General features: G+C 35.1%; 1 protein-coding gene across 4 annotated transcripts in view; it reads left to right on the top strand.

The window, feature by feature from the left end:
• Positions 1-24920, top strand: part of PHF14 (PHD finger protein 14) — a 186945-nt gene that overhangs the window by 123944 nt on the left and 38081 nt on the right. The window contains exons 17-19 of one of the 4 annotated variants that reach the window (XR_009864568.1): positions 6163-6192; positions 6958-7075; positions 22777-22896. Coding sequence is in view for 3 of the 4 variants with exons in the window: in XM_062178169.1 (XP_062034153.1) it covers positions 6163-6192; positions 6958-7075 (148 nt within the window). In the remaining variant the exon portion in view is untranslated. The remainder of the gene's footprint in view (positions 1-6162; positions 6193-6957; positions 7076-22776; positions 22897-24920) is intronic. The other 3 variants (XM_062178170.1, XM_062178169.1, XM_062178171.1) reach the window with 3 other exon arrangements.

The following is a 24920-nucleotide window of genomic DNA, read 5'->3' as shown; positions in this document are numbered from 1 at the left end:
AGGGTCTTTAGATTTTAAACAGTATTGTTTTCTAGATTAAAAAAAATTGGCCGGCGCCGTGGCTCAACAGGCTAATCCTCCGCCTTGCGGCGCCGGCACACCGGGTTCTAGTCCCGGTCGGGGCACCGATCCTGTCCCGGTTGCCCCTCTTCCAGGCCAGCTCTCTGCTGTGGCCAGGGAGTGCAGTGGAGGATGGCCCAAGTGTTTGGGCTCTGCACCCCATGGGAGACCAGGATAAGCACCTGGCTCCTGCCATCGGAACAGCGCGGTGCGCCGGCCGCAGCGCGCTACCGCGGCGGCCATTGGAGGGTGAACCAACGGCAAAGGAAGACCTTTCTCTCTGTCTCTCTCTCTCACTGTCCACTCTGCCTGTCAAAAAAAAAAAAAAAAAAAAAAAAAAAATTTTTGTAGTAGTTTCACCTATGAAACATATGAAACAATTTTTTAATTTTTACGAATTCCATTAAAGGTTTATTTTACACTTGCAATGGAATAGCACTGTTTTAGAGACAGAAGGGAATCAAGGAACGTAGCCTTTGTCCAGACACTTACTCTTTTGTTTAAAAAAAATAAAAAGACTGGAAATTAGGGTCATATTTGAACATGAAAATAGGGTTCAGGCTTAGACTTTATTCATCTTAACTTAGAAATGATATTTATGTCTGATTTATATAACATTGTCATTCATGAATTTCTTGAATGTTTATCTGATTTTATACTTATGTTGTTAAAAACAGATTGATAATATTTACACTCCTTATCCTATTTCCCTGTTTTTAAACTCGATTACTTGATGAAAACTACTCTTATTTTAAATATTTAAGAATTACTTTATTTGATAAATCAAAATCTCCACTGTCTTTATTTCATTTATAATAAAGGAATATTTTATGCATATGTTTCCAAAACCTTTTCAAGGAGCTCAGAAAGACTGCAGCAGAGTGGGTTACTTACATGATTAATTTTGTTTTTAATTTTCTGAAATGATTTTGACAATTTGAACTTATTTAAGAGTTTCATATTAGAGTTGCATGGCATATCAGCACTCTGTAAAATTATGTAACATTAAAGGTTGTCGTTGCCACAAATTCTTATAAAAATAGCTCTTTCCTTTAGTGCTCATTGTAATAAGACTTTCTGTAGGCCTGCCAATAAGATTCACTGCTGTTCAGAGTACATGAAATGCAATGAAACAGGATTCTCATGCTGGGCTTTGTAAATAAAATAAGATTGACCCCAGCTATTATCTCATTTATCTGATTTATATTGTAAAACCAAGATCTGTGCTATTGATTAGGGCATAATTAGATAATTACGAACAGGGAAATGCAAAGTTTTGTGGCCTGTGAGCATAGCAGGTTGTGTTACTGAAAAATCTCCAAGGGCATGAATAGATGGAGATCAGTTTTTTAAAGAATAAAGCAGACGTGTTTCAGGTATGGAAATGTCTAATCATTCTCATGCTGTAACAAAGTGCTTGAACTTATCATGTATTTTTATATGAATTGTTTGGTTTCATGATTTAGTTTTTCATTTCATTTTTAATCTATAATCAGCATACTACAGATCTAGCTAATTGATTCTGTTTTTTAAGTGACTATTAAATATGGATTTCAGTTTGGGTTAAGTTCCATTTTTCTTTTCAAATTCAATACATTTATGTGGGAAGAATACATTTTGTCTCTCTTATCAGTTGTTCACTCATTGCTACTTGTGCTAGAAGTCTGCAGTGACATTAATAGGTTCAGATTCTCCATATTAGTCTTATATTTGTGAAACACATAAAATAAATTTTCTAAGTATTTTGTATACAAAATGCTCATGTATATGGTTCGCACTAAAATTGTTGTAAATTTTAAGGAATAAAATAATGTACTTACTGATATTAAAATGTTAATCCAAAACTGAGAAATTTAAGCATTTTTTGCAAGCTTGTATTATTTTATAAGTGATTTAACTCATGGGCTGCAATCCATATTTTCTCCAACTATTGAGATATCTAATTGAAATAATGGGCTATTGTTCAATTTAAAAAAAATCATTACTGATTAAGGGATTTGTGTAGGTGTTTTATCCGCTGGTGAGATTTTTATTTAAGTAATGCCAATATTCATGACCAATTTTTGGATCTTTCTTGTATGAAATTTTTTCACAGACGTGGAAAAATTGGAAAATTCAATCAATCAATAGTTCCTTGAACATTCCCTTGAATGTTTTTCAGGTGAATATGTAATAGTGTATATTTTCAGAATGATTTATTATTTAATTTTGTATAAGCTTGGTGGGGATCTGAGTAAAATTTTCCATTGGCATAATCTGTAGCTGTGATTATCAGGTCACTTGTTCAGAAAAACATACATCTCTTTTTAAGACCATATTGTGGATTTTGCTTCTTCCTGAAGTTTAGCTTATTATCATGTAACTGTTAAATTGTGCATAAGAAGTACACTTAATTGTTTCAGTTGGGTTTTTAAAGGAGTTATTTAGTAAACTTTCCTAATGGAATTATCAATTGGAAATTAAGGGAGTTAACTTTGTAATATTGCCTCTTAGGCAAGAGAGGAAATAAATAAGTTTTTTTCTTTTTATTTGTTTACATTCTTCTCAGTAGTCAGGTAAACATCTGACTACTTATTGTATGATGGCACATTTGAAGATAAATCATTTTGTTCCTCTTCTTTGTCCAGGATGCTATAATTAATCATATGCTAAGTAAGTATTTTAAAAACTTAAGAACTATGTTATTTGATCACTGCATTTTATTAAGTCAATGTGTGAAAGATAAGTGATATGAGTTTGATGTCTAGAATGTTGTCTTTGGTAAGAACATAATTAAACAACTAGGTTTTATTTTCATTAAAGCTGAAACTTTAGAATGCTCTATAATGTAATGTAAAATAATGGATACTTGAAGCATTCAGCTTGCATTTTATTTTAAAAATCTATGTTGCTTTACTGATCAGTTTTATATTTTTTGGCATTGTAAGACACTTCCTTTCTATTTCATATGTGCTAATGATATAATAGTCTGTTTTTATTATACAGACATTTGTGTTATTTAATAAAATAAATCATGCTATATCACTATCGTTTTGTGAGTCAATGACCACTGTTACAAAAGTTTTGTAAGCATTTTTTCACTATTTTGATAAATTAAATATGCACTATTTGTGTCCTGCAATTATGTTTTTCCAAGTATATATAAGAAATAGAGGTAGAATATTTATTTTATAAATAAAAGTGATCCATAACAACTTTAATTAGATATCAGCTTTTGGGTAGCAGATAATTATGGAACCTTACTGAGTTTCTGATTTTAAAATTTTTTAAATGATTTAATCTAAAATCTAACATGAATTTCTTGACTGAGAAGATTTGATAAAGATTCCAAAGTAGTGTGTGTCCAGCAAATATTCTACTATTTTGACTATCTGTATTGTTCTTTGATATCTAGGGTTCTTAATGCTATTTCTTACAATTGTCTACTATATAATAATTCTTACAAATTCTATTAGAGTTTACTTGTGTTATTCAGAATGTTTTTCTTACCAGCACATAAAGGTATGAATTTTTTAAATCCAATATTCTATGGTAGAAACAACCAAATTTTTTTCATATGGAAAAAATTTATTTAGTTATTTTTTTAAAGATTTATTTATTTATTTGAAAGTCACAGTTACACTGAAAGAGGAGAGGCAGAGAGAGAGAGAGGTCTTCCATCTGATGATTCACTCCCCAAATGGCCACAACGGCCAGAGCTACGCTGATCTGAAGCCAGGAGCCAGGAGCCTCCTCCATGTCTCCCACGTGGGTGCTGGGGCCCATGGACTTGGGCCATCTTCTGCTGCTTTCCTGGGCCATAACAGAGAGCTGGACAGGAAGTGGAGTAGCCGGGTCTCGAACCGGTGCCCATATGGGATGCTGGTGCTTCAGGCCAGGGTGTTAACCCACTGAGCCACAGCGCCGGCCCCAATATGGAAAAAATTTTAGACACCTCTACAAAGGGTTTATGAATGTACATTTATTTATCAGCAAATCGGTTAACTTAAAGAATGTGTTTTTTGTTTTTTTCTCTTGGATGCTAATGGTTGTTAAGGGTATTAACTACTCCTTTTTGATATTGGTTGCAGTTTTTATTCACTGCTGAGTGACAGACACTTTATAGCAATTTGCTATCACCCCTAGTTATTTGGAAACATCACAAACAGAGTTCCACCTGTCAATTAACTCATTTTGAAAGGACTCACTTATGAAGGAATCTAAGGACTAAATAATTTCCAAATGGCATATACTTCAAATTATGTACTGGCCAAGGTAGTATATAAAATCTTTATTTTCCTCTTTTCATTAAACTTAATTTGAATGATAGCATGATTTTACAAGTAATTGAGATTAGCAGCACACTGGGAAGTTGTCAGTGTAGCAAGCTTGTTCTCAGTGTGTTAGCTGGAAATCCATACTTACCAATAAGAATCACCTATGCACATGCAGGTCATAAATAATGAATGATGATTCCTTTATATATTTATCATGATTTTGCACTGAGGTATTCGCTATTATGATTTTTCAAATCATAATTTGAAAAACTTACTATACAAACTGAAAGTGAACATGCAGTTTTAGGTGGTAATTTGATGTGAACTAGGAAAATATTAATACTATAAACTTTCATCTGTCAAGAACTAAGATTATAAGCTTTTGGAACTGTTTGGAGCATTGCCCAAAGAACTTGAAGTAGTGGGAAAAAAACAAAGCCAATAGTTAACAAACAAAATTGAGCTAATGTACTCAACTCAGTAGAACTTCTCATTTTCTTGTTTTGTTTTGTTTTTGTACCATCAATTTGCATACCCCTAATAAGTTCTAGTAATCTGGAATCTGAATCCACAAATTGATTTTGGGTAAACAGTGTTTAGACAAAAACAGTGACAACATCGTGAAGCAGCAGCCAGTAATTTCCAGCACATAAGGAGGACCCTGAAAACTTTGAGAAGTTGAATATATGAATTCAAACGGAAGGCTAATGGTACTTCAAATACAAGAGACTGACACAGACGCATAGCAGAATCTGATTCACACTGAGATGGCAGACACGAATAAATTATAGTCAAGTATTTCCTTGACAAAGAAAATCACGTGATTCATTCTATTATCACATCCAAAATGATTGAAATGTTAGTTGTCATGTTTGAAGGAGTATATCCTTGGCTATCTGAAATCTCAGCCTGTTCATAAACTCAGAAATGCTCATGCTCTGAATGTTTCTATAAGTTTAATGTAATTGAAATTTTAGCCTCTGAAAGGTAAATAAGATGTATTGAGAAAGGAAAAGCATGAAATTTTGTGGACTTGGCATTTGATAGCTTTACTACTACATATTCATTATTATTTTTTATTAATACTAGAATAACAGGTATTTTAACTGATTTTTGGATGGTTTCAATATTGTTATAGTAGATAGAGTACTTATTTCTATTTTTCTATTCTTGTGACTGGAATTACAGTAAACATTTTATTTTCAAATTTGTATCAAGTCTAAAAGGTTTTTAGAAAAGCATGTGTGCTTATTTTACTCATAAGTAAAGAATTGTAGAAGAAATGTATAAACTTTAAATATGTGGTTGTGTTTAGATACTTTATACCTGAATACATTAGCTAAGTTTTCTGAAATTCCTGATTCCCAAAGTGAATCTTGGGGATATTGAGTTTTTGTAGCGTGATATAAAATTTTAATTAAAAATATAGAAGAATTATAGTTTATTGTAATTGCTTCTTAAAATCATTTATTTTTCTTTATGTGTTGTTTACACAACAATAATTTCTTCCCCCTTTTTCCTAACAAAGGTAATTGAATGGTAATTTTGCATTTTGTTTAAGTAATATGTGCTTTATAAATTTTCCCCTTGGTTTCTTAATTGTAAATTTCTTGGCTTTCGAGGTTTTAAATTAGTAGAGATAAACAAATAGAGAATCTGAAAATTTGTGGAGAAAGTATTCTTTAATTTTTTTAAAAAAAGCACAAAGAAAATGAGGACTATACCACCTCTGTAAGATGTATACATCTTTGTTATTTGTTGTTAAGTTTTGGTCTTGTTATTCCAACTAATGCAAAATTTTTTTTTACAAACCACTGAAATAATACAGATTTTTCTTCATTGTCAGCAGGATGAGATTGTCTGAAACGAAGAATAGGTATGATAGTTTTCTTAGCTTTTGTACATCAGAGGTGACAAAGATATTATAAAAATGTTTGTTAATAAGTTTTTTAATGTACTAGACAAAACCAAATACACTTTGAGAAAATGACATATCAAATTTGAGAGAAAATTGTACTCATAGAGTGATTTCTTACCCCTTTGTATATTTAAGTATTCTGTGATTTAACATATGATTATTTTTATTTGATATAGATTGTTTTAACATGTTATACATTAGAAAGTTTATTTACGGTCCACTTTTACTTGAAGAGAAGTGAGATTTAAGTTGTATAGCATTGATAGCAGTTGACTACAATTCCTTAGATTTCTAAAATTTTTTAAATAGTTACATTGTATTATATTGAATTTATAACCTTAAATAATACATATGTATCTTAAATTACTAAATGCTGTTAAACTGTTAGGAAATGATTAATTCTTTAACTTCAGAATTGAAATGGTTATGATCATTAGTTTTGAGCATGTATGATTATACACATACATTCATTCATATGCTCTTAAGATTTTTATTACCAAAAATTGCTGAATATTGTTTTGTCAGTTGGATTTTATTTGTATTTTTTTCCTAAAACATTAATACAGGTTTAGGTTGCCTTTGTCAAAAACATTAATATAATAATTAATTTAATAATCTCATGAACCAGAGATAGAATTAACAGTGCACAAATTTGCCTCTTTGTCTTTGAAATACCTGGTTTTTATATCATTTAGATACACCATAAATTTGTTTATCCTACAGGTGTGATGAGTGCAGACTCTGCTACCATTTTGGCTGTTTGGATCCTCCTTTGAAAAAGTCTCCTAAACAAACAGGTTATGGATGGATATGTCAAGAGTGTGATTCTTCATCTTCTAAGGTAAGAGGGAAGGTCTGTAGGAACGAGGACAGCTTTTCTGTATCACACCACTGACATCCTAACTTTAAAGAAAATTGGGGCCGGCGCCGTGGTTCACTTAGCTAATCCTCTGCCTGCGGCACTGGCACCCCAGGTTCTAGTCCCGGTTGGGGCACTGGGTACTAGTCCCGGTCGCTCCTCTTCCAGTCCAGCTCTCTGTTGTGGCACGGGAGGGCAGCGGAGGATGGCCCAAGTGCTTGGATCCGTGCACCCGCATGGGGGACCAGGAGGAAGTACCCGGCTCCTGGATTTGGATCTGCGCAGCACCAGCCATAGTGGCCATTAGTGGAGTGAACCAGTGGAAGGAAGACCTTCCTCTCTGTCTCTCTCTCACTGTCTATAACTCTCTCTCTCTCACTGTGTAACTCTACCTGGCAAAAAAATAATAATAATAATAAAATAAATAAAAAGAAATTTGGAATATGAGGGACCAATGTTTTAATTTAATGTGCTTTACAGACATATTTATTTTATTCCCTTTAAAGTAAGGAAAAAATTCTATTAAATGATATAAATCTCTTCTGGAGAATATTTTGCTGTTTTTTTTTTGTTTGTTTGTTTTTATATTCACTGTAATGCTGGAGCATATTTAGTGGTGTTCTTTTAGCCAAAAAAGTGACCGATTGCTAATTTACCACACATCAGGGATGACAGGAAAAATTCCACCCTGGATCATAAGAAATTATGTTAGTCAACAAAAAAGCTAATAAAATCCGATTTGTTTTAAGATGGGTCATCTGAAAATGTAGTGCATATATTTTGAATTAAGGCCCTTGTTCCTTAAAACAAGTAGTTTTCATATTCTTAGCTATATTTTTGATATTTACTTTATTTCTGATAAAATTGTTTAATAATTTGTCTTCCAAAATAAACTTTAAAATGATTTATTTAGAAAAATCATCATTTTAATCTTAAATTATAGTAACCTACAATTTAAACTATTGTGTCCTTTAAAATAATCATTTATTTGAGAGACAGAAACAAAAAGAAAGAAATATATATATAGAAAGAGGATGCATCTCTCTGCTGATTTAATCCCCAGCTGCTCAGTGCTCCCTGTTGTTGAAGCCAAGGAGCCAGAAACTCAATCCAGATCTCCTGGATGGATGGCAGGAACCCAATCACTTAAGCCATCACCACTGCCTCCTGGAGTCTGCATTAGCAGGAAGCTAGAGTCAAGAGCCGAAGCTGGGAGTTGGACCCAGGCATCCCAATATGGGATGGAAGTGTCTTAATCTATGTCTTAGCCATTAGGCATAATGCCCATCTGTATTGTACATTTCTGTAAGTGTGTGAGTGAATAGCTAGATTTTGATGCTTTGACTTCATTTGACAGAAATATTAAATACATTTGAACAAAGACCTTCTGGTCAGCTGTGGGTGAATCAAAGTGTTCTTCCTTATAAAGCAAATGGAAATTAAGGACTTGTCTTGTGGCATAGCCAGTTAGACCACTCCCTACAATGCTGGCATTCTGGTGTGTGCTGGTTCATATCTCTGCAGATAGCTGCAATCACAAGCCAGGAGCCAGGAATTCCATTCACATCTCCCATGTGGGTAGCAGGGGCTCAAGTACTTGGACCATCTTCTTCTGCCTTCTCATTCACATAAGCATCTGAAGTGGAGCAGCCAGGACACAAACCAGCACTCATGGAATGCTGGCCTCACAGGTAGCAGCTTAGCCTGCTGCATCACAATGCCAGCTCCTCCATATGTGATTTTGATTTGAACCATAGATGATGATGTTAACTCTAATCACTTAATGGGGTTGTCTGCCATTCTTTACTTAAAAAGGGAGCTGGCATTCTGGTGTAGTAGGAAAAGCTGCTGCCTGTGACCTTGGCATCCCATATGGGTGCTACTTCCTGACCCAGCTGCTTCACTTTCCATCCATCTCCCTGCTAATAGCCTGGAAAAAGCAGCGGAGGATGGCCCAAGTGTTTGGGCCCTTAACACACATGTGGGAGATCTCGATGAAGCTCCTTGCTCCTGGCTTTTGGTATGGCCCAACCCTGTTCGTTGCAGCCATCTGGGGAGTGAACCAGCAGTTGGAGGATCTCTCTCCTTACATAACTCTGGTTTTCAAATAAATAAATAATTCTTTAAAAAAAAAGTGATAGTATAGAAAAACCTTGAGACTATTCCTTAAGTCTATTCCTCATCAGACTTTTCTTTTTTATTCAGTGGCTTATATTCATTATCATCATTACTTATTTTGATGTTCAGATTGCACCAAATTTGGTTAATGAAAGCCACTTCAAGTTGATTTCTATGTCCTTCCTTCAGATATGATTCCACTAATATTTGAATACTTCCTCACTGAAGACTTTTCAGACTAAACTTGTAACAACCTTCTCTTTCCCCACTCTTGGAGTAAGTCATTTCTCCAAGATCCGTGGTTCCTTTCAGTGGAGAATGGTATTTAGACACCAGGATCTTTTGTGCTTGTTGTTACTGGAATATTGGTCTTCCTAGTTTTTTTTTGTTGTTGTTGTTTGTTTACTTTTTTTTAAAGATTTATTTATTTATTTGAAAGGTAGAGTTACAAAGAGAGAGAGAAAGAGGCAGAGACAGAGAGAGTCTTCTATCCATTGATTGACTCCCCAAATGGCTACAACGGCCAGGCCTGGGCCAGACTGAAGCCAGGAGCCAGGAGCTTCTTCCAGGTCTCCCACGTGGGTGCAGGGGCCCAAGCACTTAGGCCATCCTCCACTGCTTTCCTAGGCACATTATCAGGGAGCTGGAAGGGATGCCAGTCCCTTCCTAATTCTCTCTAGACACAGCCAAGGACTGACTACTATCTATATCTATCCACACACATACACACTTTTATCTTTATTATTTCTATGTCATAATAGATATTGAAAGCTACTCTAGTTTCCTCCCTTTTACTCTGTCATTCCCTGCCATAAAACATGCTTCTGTTATCTTTAATATGAGTTCTAATATCGTCACTCCCTTAATATGGAAACCCTGTCTTGTCACCCTCTCACCCTTCTTCATGTGGACACCTATTTTGCCTGCAGTCTGATGATTTTTAGACTGAATTGTTCAGGAAAAGGAACAAGAAGGGTTGAGGGAGAGCATTTATATATGTATTTTTCAAGCCCCACAGATGATTTTATAAGCAGTTGGGAATAAGAACCACTGATATACCTGTTTTTCAAAATCTTCAGTTATCAATAAATTTCAACAAATTGACATTTTAAATTTATGTTTTGCATTTACTTGTGAGATGTTAAAGTAGGCAGTAAAGGTATGGTAATTTTTCAAAAAATAAGGCGTGGTTCAGTGCTCATTCTTTCCCGTGATATACTTGAGCTAGATCTCAGCTTGTGTCAGCTGAAATTTCCTAAATGAAGATAGCTTGTCTTTCTATGGTTAAGTGAACATGTATAAATATTTCTTTTAAACATGCTTGCTCCAAGTCATATATATTCACAAGTGCCACTGAGAATTTACATACGCATCATGTATTGTTTTGTAGTGACTGTGCCATTTACCACACTGGCTTTTCATCCTGCTTAAGCTCTGTTTTGTGAGAAGCCATAGAATGTACATGACAGGTCGTTATCTGCCTACTATAAGATGAGCTGCCTTAGCCTGGAGGCTTCCATTTGCTTAGCTCCTATTTGATCTTTCAAGTACACCACACTTTTTGAGTAGAAAATTGTACATTCATATGCATAGAAATCTCATCTAAATCTGTTACAGAAGGTTTTCTGGAACTACAAATGCATGACACACCAACTGAAGCAAGTTTTTTTTTTTTTTTCCTTTGATAATCGTTTGAAGTAGAAAACTCTGAAATGAGGAATATGATTTTAAAACATTTTATTTTCCACATTTTCTGCATTGATTAATTAGAATTCTAAAACTGACATTTTAAAATGATATGTCAATATTTGTTTTAAAGTAGATGAGTCATTCAGAATTCTGCCTCTTTAAAAATTGAACAGAGCAATTTCTAAGGAGTATCTTGCCACAATACATTAAATAAGCATTTAATTGAACCTAGTATTACTGGAAATTGAATGTCTGAATTTTATGTATTATGAAGATTTATGAAAAATATAAAATTAAAATAGATTTTCCTTTAAAGTTCTTTTAAATTTGAAGCATATAAATGACCCATAAAACAGGACTTTTTAGTATTTTAACTGTTCATTTGACCTCTGGGATTTTATATGATTTTAGGTTGTATTTAAAGTTTCTGATTTTAGCATGATTGACAGAGAAGTTATTTTTCATTAAAAACTACACAACTTAACTGTCTGAATTGAGTATAGTTGTAGCTTTTGTGTACAACCATTAGAACTTATAAAAATGTGCTTTATTGAGCTTTCCTGATTTTTGATTTGCCTTGTTGGTGGTACAGGCATGTAAAACTGGAACAAAGTTTTTTGTACCGTTTCCTACATTAGAATCCATAAAACAAATCTAATTGCTTTGACACTTACTAAAAGACATGGTTTTTCTCAGTGATGCCCACAGTCTTGTACTTAAACTTTAGATTTTTATCTTTGCTCTGTAGGATGGGTAAAGACCACAAGCTTGCAGTTGATCTTCGAGTCTAAGATCTTGTCTTATAGTAAATTCAGGCTGTTGCCAGTGGCTCTAGCATTTTTCTCTGGCAGGCAAAATTTTTTGTTTCAATATCTTTCCATTCCCTGGTTTCTTAATGAGTGCTGTACTTTGTGAATAATAATAATCATTTATCAGTAACAGTCCCGGTAATTATAGTTGGGATGTGCTTTAAAAAAAAAAAAAAAGAGTGTGTTATTGTTTAAACTGAACATTTATTTCCTGAACTGAGCTTACTATTTACTTGTTATTAATGCCTGCTCAAAGAGGTTATTTACTTGATTGTCCTAGCTGTGCTTTCTGAAACCTATCCCTATGTAATATTTTTATCAAGTAACAATATTCAGTAAAACATAGATTGTTCACTGATCATTCTGAATAACAGAATTGGAATCAGTACTGAGCTGTTTAGTTCCATACATTGAGGATCTCTTTGAAAATATGATTTGCTCCTTTCAGATAGTTAGCCATTGTATGAACACATATTTTGATATATTTAAATATCGTATTCATAAAAATAGTGAAATGAAAACTGAAAATAGATTCTATAATAATTTCCAAAATTAAAAAAAGGTCACTTTCTAAGTTACACTGACTACAAGCTTGAAAAACCAAGCCATTTTCTAAGTTAGGTGGCATGTGGACCTGATGTATCTACATAGCCTGCTGTGGGATACCATATGTGACAAGAGACTAAATTGTACTGAGCTAATCAATCAAGGTACAGTATGGTGCCATACATGGAAATGCCTTTCAAAAGTCACCAACTTCATACTGTGCATTAGCTTAAATTTTTTTTATTATTTTAGATAATAATTCATTATTCTGATAAACATCTAGGAGTTAGCTAAAGCATATTTTATTATTACTTTTAAAAAGTTAGTAAGAGTACTTATCAACTCAGCATTTAAGCTATTAAAATTGAGTTGTATAATAAACCAATGTATCATAGAAATAATGTAAAATTCAAAAGCAATGTGGAATATATTAATTATGAAAATTTGTTATTTCAGTACTTACTTGCAATATAAATATAAGAGATGTGTGGATTGTGAACCTGTTAAATAGGTTGATCTATTTGAAATAAGCTAGGCCTTCTTAGAGTTGTACAAACAATACCTGAATAATAGAAAAAACTTAAATCCTAGGTTCAGAAAACAGAGTGAGATTTCATATATTCTAGATGTAGGTATAATTTGTTCTTTCTAATTAACTAAATGTTTATTTATTTATTTTTTATTTTTTGACAGGCAGAGTGGATAGTGAGAGAGAGAGAGAGAGAGAGAAAAGTCTTCCTTTTTGCCATTGGTTCACCCTGCAATGGCCTGGAAGAGGGGCAACCGGGACAAAATCCGGCGCCCCAACCGGGACTAGAACTCGGTGTGCCGGCGCCGCAAGGCGGAGGATTAGACTGTTAAGCCATGGCGCTGGCCTAATTAACTAAATGTTTAATAATTTCATCATTTTGTAAAATTACTCAATCTTCTCTTTCTCATTTACACATTATGATACAGAAGTACATATATCCATTTTTTGACATTTCTGTATTTAATTAGTATATGTATGTAAAGCAGTGTGTATCTTTAAAAGTACTTCTCCATGAAAATTTGCAATCAATTTTGTGGGTTTCTTACAATCAGAAACATTGTGTAGAAAAATAGCATAATTTGTATTATATAGACTCAAAGTATAAAATATGGTATGGAGGAAGGAGTTTTATGAGCTTGGAAACGAAACAAACTCAGTTTACATCTTCATTTTCAATGCTTATATCCTTTAGCAAGTTACTCCACTTTGGTGAGCTTAGGCTGCTCCATGATAAAAGATGGAAAGGCAATACATGCCTCAATAAAGGTGTTCATAAAGACAAGTATTTTGGCTGGCACCGTGGCTTAACAGGCTAATCCTCCGCCTTGCGGCGCCGGCACACCGGGTTCTAGTCCCGGTTGGGGCACTGGATTCTATCCCGGTTGCCCCTCTTCCAGGCCAGCTCTCTGCTATGGCCCGGGAAGGCAGTGGAGGATGGCCCAAGTACTTGGGCCCTGCACCTGCGTGGAAGACCAGGAGAAGCACCTGGCTCCTGGCTTCGGATCAGCGCGATGCGCCGGCCGCAGCGGCCATTGGAGGGTAAACCAACGGCAAAAAGGAAGACCTTTCTCTCTGTCTCTCTCTCTCTCTCACTATCCACTCTGCCTGTCAAAAAAAAAAAAAAAAAAAAAAAAAAACAAGTATTTTAACCACAAGAGGAAAGTTCATTAAAAGTAGTGATAATGTTCTGATCGTTAGGTGTAAGAAATGTTTTTGAATAATCTGGAGAGAACTTTTCTGGGTTTTTTGTTTTTTAATTTTTGCCTTCACACAAATCAAGTCAAAGTCTCTCATTTTCAGAGTCTCACAGTAACTAAAAGTACAGCCTTATCTGCTTTTTTATGTAGAAAAAGAGCCATTTAATTTCTTGCTACAGCTGGGAAATAGTGAAAGGTATCTTTATAATTAATGCACAGCTCTCTAAAGTTTTAAAATTCTGTACTGTTCCATAAGATATTTCTTCTAAATTTTTGTACATCACTAGAAAAGAGTTAGTACTTTTATATTGATGGTAATTAATATTTCACATTAAACATAGAAGTAAAGTCCTCTGTGAATCTTGTAGAAAATCATGCAAGAATGCATTTATTTTGTAAGTATAGGGAACGATATTTAGCGACTAAAGATTTGTCTTTGTATTTGAGCCACTGCTATGCCAGATTTTAAATAATAGAAAAAAATCTAGCTGATACATGCATAAAAGGAAAATGGATTATTAACTCTTTTAGTAATAGGTAAAGAAATATCCAAGAAATTTCCCATAGACTATGAAGAAGGGGTATTATCTCCTTGTCAAAGTCATTAAAACTGTTAGCTTAAATGAAATAAATAGTAAATAATAATAATAATATAGTAAATATAATAGTAAATAGTAAAAGAGTAAATAAGATAAAATTTGAAAATAACAAGTCATTGAAAACAGCTGTAAACTTTGTTAGAATGTATGCAATTTCTAATAATTCGTCACACCTAAGGAGTGCCTTTTAGAGAACATAAGTCAGCAGCACGTCATTTTTTTTATATGGATTTAGCTGCTTTTGAGAACATAAAACAATGTGGGAAATTCTTGGATACTATTTTCACATTCCTTGTGGAGCTTGGAATTATAAATTTTCAGAGCATGATTATGCGCTGACAGTATGCCTTGCAGCACTTAGGCCAAGAGAAAGCCTCACCCTTAAGAAAATTTATACTCATACAAATTTATTTTACTCATATTAATTCCTTTCTTTTAGAATTGTAGAATCTCAAATGTGTGTATAAGTCAAAAGGTACTAATTTATACATGTAAATTCTTCAAAAAGCTATTTTATACTCTACTGTCCTCTCCCTTTCTGTCACTTTCTCTCAGTTTTCAGCGGAAGAAATCCACTTCCTTAATCACAGCATGTATATTTCTCTGTGTTTACCTTCATGTTACTTTAAAAATTGAATATCTTCCTAGAATATCAGATATCCGGTTCTTAACAAATTTTCCACTTGCAAGTAAATGCCAAGTAAGGCAAATTATGACTTGTCCACACTGTCCTTCCATTTCCTAAGTTCTAGCTTAGTCCAGGCCTGCTCCATATTAAATTACTGACTTCAGTGCTCATGGATGGAGCTCAGTGAACCACCTTTTAACCAATTAGTTAGGTGAACTTGTGCTTTCTTAAAAAAAAAAAAAATTATTTTTATTGTTTGGGTTGCATCTTCATTTCAGATTTTCATCTTTTGTCAATCCATGTACCCAGATGCTAGTGAGTTTACATCAACGTAATGTTGTCTGTAAACCACCTGCATCAGGAACTTCTAAAGTGCTGTTAAATATGCAGTTTAGTTACAGCTAAATCAGGATGTCTGGAATAGTGCTTAGGAATCAGCATTTTTCTAAGTACTGTGGGTGATAATTATGATCATCAAAGTTAAGAACCACTGCTTTTGATCCTAATGTCTTTTAAATGTCCTAACATATATTTTCATCTCTAATAACTTTCTCAGACTTTGCTGTCTTGTTATAGGACTGTCTTTCAACCCCTGTAGGCAGGTTGAAGGTGGATTAATGTTTCAATACAGTTGCATTCCCTTGGATCACCAGTAGGACACATTCCCATTCTTTTCAAGTTCTGGAATTTTGTAGCTATAAATTCAGTTTGTCCACATCAAGAATCTTTCTGCGACTGCTTCCTGTTTCATCCACTTTGTTAATAATGTCCTCCTTTGTATAAATGCCTCCTTTCCTTTCAGTGAACCTGTTCTCTCCTGGTTCCCCACCTCGATCTTTTTAATAGACCTCTTTTGGTTTTTCCCACAATCCACTGTTCTCACTGCAGATAACATCTGTACTCAGAGATTGGTACTACACCCATTTTGCAACAGGAAAACTTGGAATTTAGGATTTAATGATCCATCTGCTTTCTTGGAGTTAAAGTTCTTCAAGAAAGAGATTTTATAATATTAGACTGTTGTGTATTAATTAAGGCATAGGTAGCAGAAAATTTGTTTGTTGGCCATTTCCCCTAACAGTGTCCTTTTAGTACAAGATTTAAATGTGATTAATTTCAGTAACAGAAGAGGTATCAATTTGATATCCACGTAAAATATCATTCTGGAGACATGATTAAATATAGCTAGAAAGTAATAACTCAAAATAGAAAATGTGTTTAATGTAGTGAAACTAGTATCCTTTATATAAAATCTTGCTTTAAAAAGCCGTGTTTTCCAGTTTTTTTGTTTACTTTTTTCCTTTTTGTTTCCCTTACCTGATTCTGCTTTTCTGAAGAAATTTGGATTGGGGAGAAATTACACATACTTTAAGGATTTTCATTTTTTAAGTTCTTGTCTTAAAGGAAATATTTGATCATTGTGGAATACTTGGACAATTTTAAAAAAATAAAGAAAAATATTTTAAATTACTTGCAATTGTAGCACCTAAAAATATTACTCTTCTGCTCATATTGTGGTTCTATATCCTACTACAACGTAGTTTTTAAAACTTGTAGCCGTATCATACTTTTTGGTATGTAATGATCTTCTATTGTATAATTGTAAATATGATGAATTTCTATTAGACTCTTTTCTAATCTGCCTTTTTAGTAGTTGTTCAATATTCCTTTACAGAGATACCTCTCAGTGTAATTGTTGGATCAAAGAATATGAACAGATTTTTTTTTTTTAAGATTTATTTATTTGAAAGGTAGACTTACAGAGAGGCAGAGGCAGAATGAAAGAGAAAGGTCTTCCATCTGCTGGTTCACTCCCTAGATGGCCTTAATGGCCTTTGTCTGCTACACCACAGTGCCTGCCCCTAAACAGATTTAAAACAAGAAAACAGGGACCGGCACTGTGGCATAGCGGGCAAAGCGCCATCTGCAGTGCTGGCATCCCATTTGGACGCCGGTTCGAGTCCTGGCTGCTCCACTTCTGATCCAGCTCTCTGCTGTGGCCTGGGAAAGCAGGGGAAGATGGCCCAAGTCCTTGGGCCTCTGAACCCACATGGGAAACCCAGACGAAACTCCTGGCTTCGGATTGGCTCAGCTCTGGCCATTAAGGCCATCTGAGGAGTGAACAGGCGGATGGAAGACCTCTCTCGTTCTGCCTCTGCCTCTCTGTAACCTGCCTTTTGAATAAGTAAATAAATCTTTAAAAAAAAAAAAAATAGAAAGAAAAGAAAGGAAGGAAGAAAATGCCATACTACCACCTTAATAGCTGTTAGCATCTATTGAGTGTGATTATATACCTGGCATTATTTAAGTACCTAAAATGTATGATCTCATTTACTCCTTACCATAGCCTTTAAGGTAGTTACAGTTCTTGTCTCCTTTGTACAAATGAAAAAACAGTTTTGGTTCAGAGAAATTAAGATACCTTAGCTAATAAATGATAGAACAATGATTCAAACTTATGTTTTAGAAAATGGGTTTTACATACACATTGGAAGAGGCATTTTCCATTCCTTTCTGCAAGAGATTGTCCAATTAGATTTTGTCCTGAGGCCATTTTAGATTTTCATAAAGTAGAAATTTAGGTATTTTTCTATTAAATACTATGAATAATAGGGAAAAGGAAAAGGACAAAAAAATATATTAGGTGGGTTCTGCTTTGGTCTTTCTAATGGATAGGGGAATAAAACCTAGAAATAATTCTTAAAACAAATGAATTGCGTAAAGATGACTTCTGCAAATAAGATGTGGGATGGCGGACATGGAAGGTGATATGAGCTCCTTGACACCCTTTCTTCATAAGATTCAATAAAATACGCATCTGCATTGAGAGAGGTGCCACTTGACAATGGAGACGATTTATTTATGTAGGCCCAGCAGAAACTAATGTATTTAACTTGAAGGGAGTTGAGGGAAAGGGATCTAAAAGTGAACTTTTTTATTAAGCAGTAAGCACTGTGTTCCAGCTGAGTCAAATCTTAGTTTTTAATGTCTGTCATGAGTTGTGAAGTTTGAAAACCTGTATTATGAGAAGAAACTAACGCCAGCTGCGTTCAGTCTCTATAAAGATAGTTTAAGACTGTTCTGATTTGTGCAAGGTCAGCCATTTTGTGTACATACAGAAAGGTTTTATATCTTTGTTTCCATATCAGCATTCTTTTTCAGTAGCAGTTCCTCTTATTTGAAAATAATACCTTATTTATAAATGTATTAAATACTAAATATGATACAATTAGATTCATTTGGGTTAGTTCTTTTGCTGACAATTCTTTTATTAATTTTTTTCTTGTTAATCAGAGTTTAAAATTACTACCTTATCCACAAAATGTTAAGATAAGTATCCTTTATGTAACTGTATTTATTTATTCTACGATATTTTCACATGTGACTAGCTTATTTATCTTTTGTGATTTCAAACTTCTGCAGGTTGTTGCAGTTTTTTGTTCTCTTTTCCGCTTCTCAGCCGTATTTGTATGATAAATCCAAGCTCCAGTCACCTAAGATACCACCTTTTTTAATGTTTCTCTGAAAGTTTCTTAAAGGTTTATGTAGTAATATTGTATCTTTGAAGTTAAGTTGGTTTTTTGTTAAATGTACCTTCAGTAATGGCTACAAATAATTATATGCTTCACTGCTTTGAAACTCTTTAAAGTATGCTAATAGAGGTTAAATTTTTAAAGTATCACTTTGAAAAGTTCAAGCTGTATTGAAGCATTTTTATCAGCAGTATGTTGACTTCTGTGTTCTTCAGGGCTGGACTAGCCTCAATTTTTAAGGGCAAATATGCTTTTAAAATCAGATTTATAAATTTAGATTATCCTATGTAATCAGTTTTTAAAGCACAGATGTATAGATAGTGTAAAGCAAGTTATAAAACTATCAGCATTATTTTCTTATTTTAATTTAGAAGTTTTACCAACCAACAGCTAATCATTATTTAATAATGCAATTTAAAATTTATCCTACTAGCCAGTCATTAATTATCATTAATTTTTTCCCACTTCCAGACATTACAGGGGGTGGAATTGAAATGAATATTTTTAGAAAGCATTCTTTACTCTTTTATAAGAAGGCAAAGTATTGTTAAAGCTAGACCTTTCTCTACCTCTTTTCTACCATTTTCCCCTGTGATGGTTTTTTTTTTTTTTTCAAGATTTATTTCAAAGCCTTGACCTATTTACAGCACAAAGACTGTATTGAGTACCATCTTAATCTTTCATTTCTTTTTGAGTGCTCCCAAGTTTATTGTACTCGGACTTGATTTTTGCAGTGAGATAAACTTCCTTTCTTCAAGATTTAGCTGTTTAGCAATTCCTGAATTTTCTCTTCCTTTCTATTCCTTCTATACTCCTTAACATTTCCAAGCAATGTCTGGAAGCCTGGTACCCTATATGTTCTTTTATCACAGGGGTGGGGGAAAATTGTTTTCTGACAAGGACAATTTGGTTATCATTTGTGGGTCATTCAAAAGTTCAACTTAAAAATTAGGCTGCTGTAGATTTATTGAACTTCCAGTCCTGCCTGCAGTTACCTTGGAAGGCCAGACCATGTGATTTCCCCTGGCCTTATGCCCAACCCCTGCTTTATCAGTAAAATCTTCCTTGAGATAGAAACTGTTCTAGTAGAGTCAAACACAGTAGTTGTTTTAACTCACAATAGCAATATGAAAACGTAGATACTGCAGTCTGATACCCTTAACAAAAACTCTTCAAGTTAATTTTAAAGAGTACAGAAATGGATGATAGAAGTGGTTTTATTTGTTCTCCATAGTGAATGCTATCCAGATTACTATTTTTAAAAGACTAATTTTTTATTTTATTCTAATTTCAGTAAATTTTACTTTTAAATTCAGGATAGGGTACAAACAAACTAATTTGACTCTTTCCTCATATTGCCTTTCACAAAACTGGGTTGGATCTTTTCTCCTCAGTGACACTTAGGCAGATCTTACGGTTTTTCCATTCACCCTTAAGTAGTGAGTCATTTTTAATATAAAAAAAATATAGTCAGTTTAGGGCAAGCATAATGGCACAGTTGGTTAAACCTCAACCTGCAACTCCGGCATCCCATATGACCACCAGTTTGAGTACTGGGTGCCTCACAGTTTGCTACTAATACAGCTGGGAAGGCAGTGGAGGATGACCCAAGTACTTGGGCCCCTGCACCCATATGGAAGAACCAGATGGAGTTCCTGGCTCCTGCTTTGGCTTGATCCAGCCCCAGCCATTTGGGGAGTGAACCAGCAAATGGAAGATCTATGTGTCTCTCTTTCTTTCTGTAATTCTGCCTTTCAAATAAAGTATATATATATATATATAGGGAGAGAGAGAGAGAGAGTCCAATTTAATGTCAAAGTTTCAATTTATCAGTTAAAACTTCTCTCACAGCTGCTTCATACAATTCAGAGCCAGTTCATACTGGGAAATTCGTAGTTCGGAAGGGACCAGGATACTTAACTTTGATTCTTGTTCCGCCTTCCTTTTGTGCATGGGCAGTGATCTGTGTTAGAGCTTTCTTACCTGCAGGTCCCTTGATGTAAGAGGTGCCCTCTCCTGTGTCACCTGTGACTTCCGCTTCAGAACCTAAATTCCTTTTGTCTCCTCTTTGATTGGAATCACCCACCTCAGGAAGGCTGTCCTCAGTAACTAGAACCCCCTGTAGACAAGCGTTTTTGCTCTATTTTAACATCCACATTTATGCTAAGGAAAACACACAAACACCCTAGCCCCGAGAAACTCAAAATGAGCAGTCATTCCCCCTGCAACCCTGCGTCCTTGCTCTGCTTCTCTGCCAGTGCTTCCAGACAGGCATGCATCACCACCCAGTCTGTGTCCACAGACTCCTCCTGCAGGACAAACCCCTTGAGTAATTTTCAGTAAAATCTGTCTTATGTGAGGGACTACCTTTCACGGAAGTCTTCTTTAAAGTCCTTATTCTCACCTTTCCTCATTCTGCAGGCCTTTCTTTTGCTGTTACCAGACCAATCTTTCTGTGAGACTGTAAAGAAGATATTTCCTAAAGTATTTTATCTGTGCATATCTTTATAAAATGAATGTTTTAGACCATTCATCAGAGATTGAAAGATTGAAAAATTGCACCCAGCCCCTAAGTCCTTTAATATGATTGTGTCAAACATCCCACAACTGACTGTGACTCAAATCACAATCTTTTTACCAGCTGATTTTTTTATTCTTTTTTTTTTAAGAATTATTTATTTTATTTGAAAGTCAGAGTTACATAGAGAGAGAAGGAAAGGCAGAGAGAGAGAGGTCTTCCATCCGCTGGCTCACTCCCAATTGGCCACAATGGCCAGAGCTGTGCTGATCCGAAGCAGGAGGCAGGAGCCAGGAGCTTCTTCCAGGTCTCCCACACGGTTTCCGGGGCCCAAGGACTTGGGCCATCTTCTACTGCTTTCCCAGGCCATAGCAGAGAGCTGGATTGAAAGTGGAGCAGTTGGGACTCGAACCAGCAGCCATATGGGATGCCAGCATCACAACAGCTTTACCTGCTATGCCACAGTGCCGGCCCCAGATTTTTTATTCTTTTTTTTTTTTTTTTAAAGATTTATTTATTTTATTTATTTGAAAGGCAGAGTTACACAGAGAGAGGAGAGGCAGAGAGAGAGACAGAGAGAGAGAGAGAGAGAGGTGTTCTATCTGCTGGTTCACTCCCCGGTTGGCCACAAAGGCCAGAGCGGAGCCAATCCAAAGCCAGGAGCCAGGAGCTTCTTCCGGGTTACCCACACAGGTGCAGGGGCCCAAGGACTTGGGCCATTTTCTAATGCTTTCCTAGGCCACAGCAGAGAGCTGGATTGGAAGAGGTGCAGGCGGGACTAGAACTGGCGCCCATATGGGATGCTGGCACTTCAGGCCAGGGCATTAACCCGCTGCACCACAGTGCTGGCCCCAAAGATTTTTTATTCTTAATTATTCTTTCTTCCACTTCCTCAAACCTGTTTACCAGTTCCTCAACTCTTCCCAAGACCTCTAGATCACCTTCCTCCTCCTGAATTTATTCCCATCATTTTTTTTTTTTTTAAAGAAACTATGACTTGGTGTTTTCATGTACAATTTAAAAAAAAGTCAGTCTCCTGTTATAACTCCCCAATTCTGTCTTCTTCCACTGTGTTGGCTTATTTTAATTGCTTCTTTTTTGGCTAGAAGTAACTGGAGAAATATATGGACTCAGGTTTGTTACAAATTTATGCCTCCTAATTTAAACCAGTCCTCATTGTTGTCTTTGGTGAACTCTTTATGAGACTTTATAGTGCTTATTTCAGGTCTTTGTCGCATTTCTTAAGTTTTCAGTTTGATTCCCATTCCCCTCACTTTTTCAGATGACCTTGTCTTTTACTTAGGAAAAGAGGACCATAGCCTTATTTTTTCTCCTCTCAACCTTAAATAAAAATAGTTTTTGTTACTTTTCCCACCTACATCTCTTATTTCCTTTCTCAGAAGGAGGGAAAAGTGTCATTCCTTTCTCTTCAGTGCCTGAGTTTCTGTTCTCAGTAACCATCCTGCAGACTTTTCCCCAGTCACTCTTTTTGAAAGATTACTTTCACCTTTCTAGGTCAGAAGACCAAAGGAAAGAAGGAAGGCCATCTCCATTTTCCATACTATAGGATAGACGTCCAGGTTTATCCCTGACTTTCAAGACCATCTATAATCTGGCCCCAAGCTAATATTCCAGGTATAAATTCTCTCCTTTTCTCTTTCTGTCCCCTTTTCTCCCATCTCAGCCCCTCCTTTTCTTTCTCTCTCTTTCCTTTCCTCCCTCTTTGAATATTCTTTTACAAAATGCCTCATCGGGTTTTGTTTTTTTAAGTTTAATGTCTAGTATAAATTACCTATTTTCTCCACAATTCTTAGGACTGAACTAAATTGATTTTGGTACTTTTTTGCTAGACTGATCATTCAGTAGCTATTTCTTTGTATGGTTATCTCTTTATGTCTTGATGGTTTTTTACCAGTTAGATTGCAAACTCTCAGAATGGATGGTTCTCTCTTACTTCCATGAAGATATGGGGCCTGAATGTTACAAATAATTTTTCCTAAGATAGGTTTAAAATTGGTCCTAGTAGCTATCTCCTGCTAGGCTATTTCCAAATAGTAGGTATTGAAATTAGTTTTTAAACTTTTTATTTGCTGAATGGCATTGAAAGTGTAATCCAGGTTCTAGTTTTTGCCTTTGAGACCCAAGGCTATTTAGTGAAACAACAAAGAGCTAGAAGAATACATTTCTTCTAGCCTCCACTCAAACCAAGTGTAATGTACATAAGAAATACCTGTTCAGCAAGTTTAAAAACATTACTTCTTAGAATAGTTTCTGCTCCTGTCTGGATCACTCAGCATTTCTGTTGACATTTAATGGTACATGTTGATTTATAAAAGTTTTTTTTGAATACTGATATAGTTTAAAATCTTCTTAAAAAAAAAGTTTCTCATCCAGAATGATTAACACTGCATTGTTCAAAGAGTGTAAAATTAGCATGGAAAAGATGCTTGTTTTGTATTTATTATGCATTAAATTTGAGAAGTAATGCTAGCCTTTTCATTTATACAATGTTTCTTTCTCTTGTTGGGCCTTCCAATATGTCTTTTTTATTGAATAGTATCTATATATGAGTATTCAGAAAGCATGTCACCTACTGTATGATCAGTACTTAAGGTGCAGTGAGATAATCAAACATAAGTGTTGCAGTTTGAAAACTTGAGTCTGGGGGTCAGCGTTGTGGAATAGCAGGTTAAGCTGCCTGTTGTGACATTGACATATCATGTCAAAGTGGCAGTTTGCGTCCTGGCTACTCAGCTTCTGATCCAACTTCCTGCTTGGAAGGTGGTAGAAAATAGCCCAAGTACTTGGGCCCCTGCCCCATGTGTGGGAGACCAGGATCACATTACTGGCTTCAGCCTAACCCAGCCATGGCTGTTGCAGACATTTGAGGGAGTAAACCAGCAGATGAAGGATATTCATTCTCTCTCTCTTTACCCCTTCTCTCCATCACTCTACCTTTCTAATTAATTAATTAATCTTAAAAAAAACCCTTAGATTCTAGTAACATTGGTAAAACATGACATAAGATTTAAAGTATTAAATGCTATTAGAAAGCTCAGGTAAAGTACTGTTTGAAGAACTGAAGGTTAGATAAAACTTGGAAGATTGCTTTCAGTTCCAAGAATCAAATGGAATGATGACGGTTTGGCAGGATTTTATAGGAATATATATTAGGATATGCCTGATTGTACAGCAGACACACCCCCAAAACTCCCAAATTTTTAGTGGATTAACAAAAAACAAGTTGATTTCTCATTCATACAATGTGTCAGTGTAAGTTGTAAGTCACTCAGGGACTGAAACTAATGGAGGTTTTATTTCAACATATGTGGTCTAGTCCTAAATAAGGGTATCAATTGTTTAATCAACAATAGGAGTCATTGTACACTTGCTTCCTATGTAGAACCTCTGTCCTTAATTTGTTGTACTATGAGAATTAATGGTAAAATTAGTCTTCAAACAGTACTTTATACTTTGTATGTATATGTGGGTACAAACTGTTGAAATCTTTACTTAGTATAGAGTTGATCTTCTGTACATAAAGATAATTAAAAATGAATCATAATGAAGAATGGGATGGGAGAGGGAGTAAAAAGTGGGATGGTTTGGGGGCGGGAGGGCAGGTATGGGGGGAAAAACTGTTGTAATCTAAAAGTTGT

Source organism: Lepus europaeus, chromosome 20 (genome assembly GCF_033115175.1).
Source record: "Lepus europaeus isolate LE1 chromosome 20, mLepTim1.pri, whole genome shotgun sequence".
Taxonomy (NCBI): Eukaryota; Metazoa; Chordata; class Mammalia; order Lagomorpha; family Leporidae; genus Lepus; species Lepus europaeus.
This window is presented reverse-complemented; position numbering and strand designations above follow the sequence as displayed.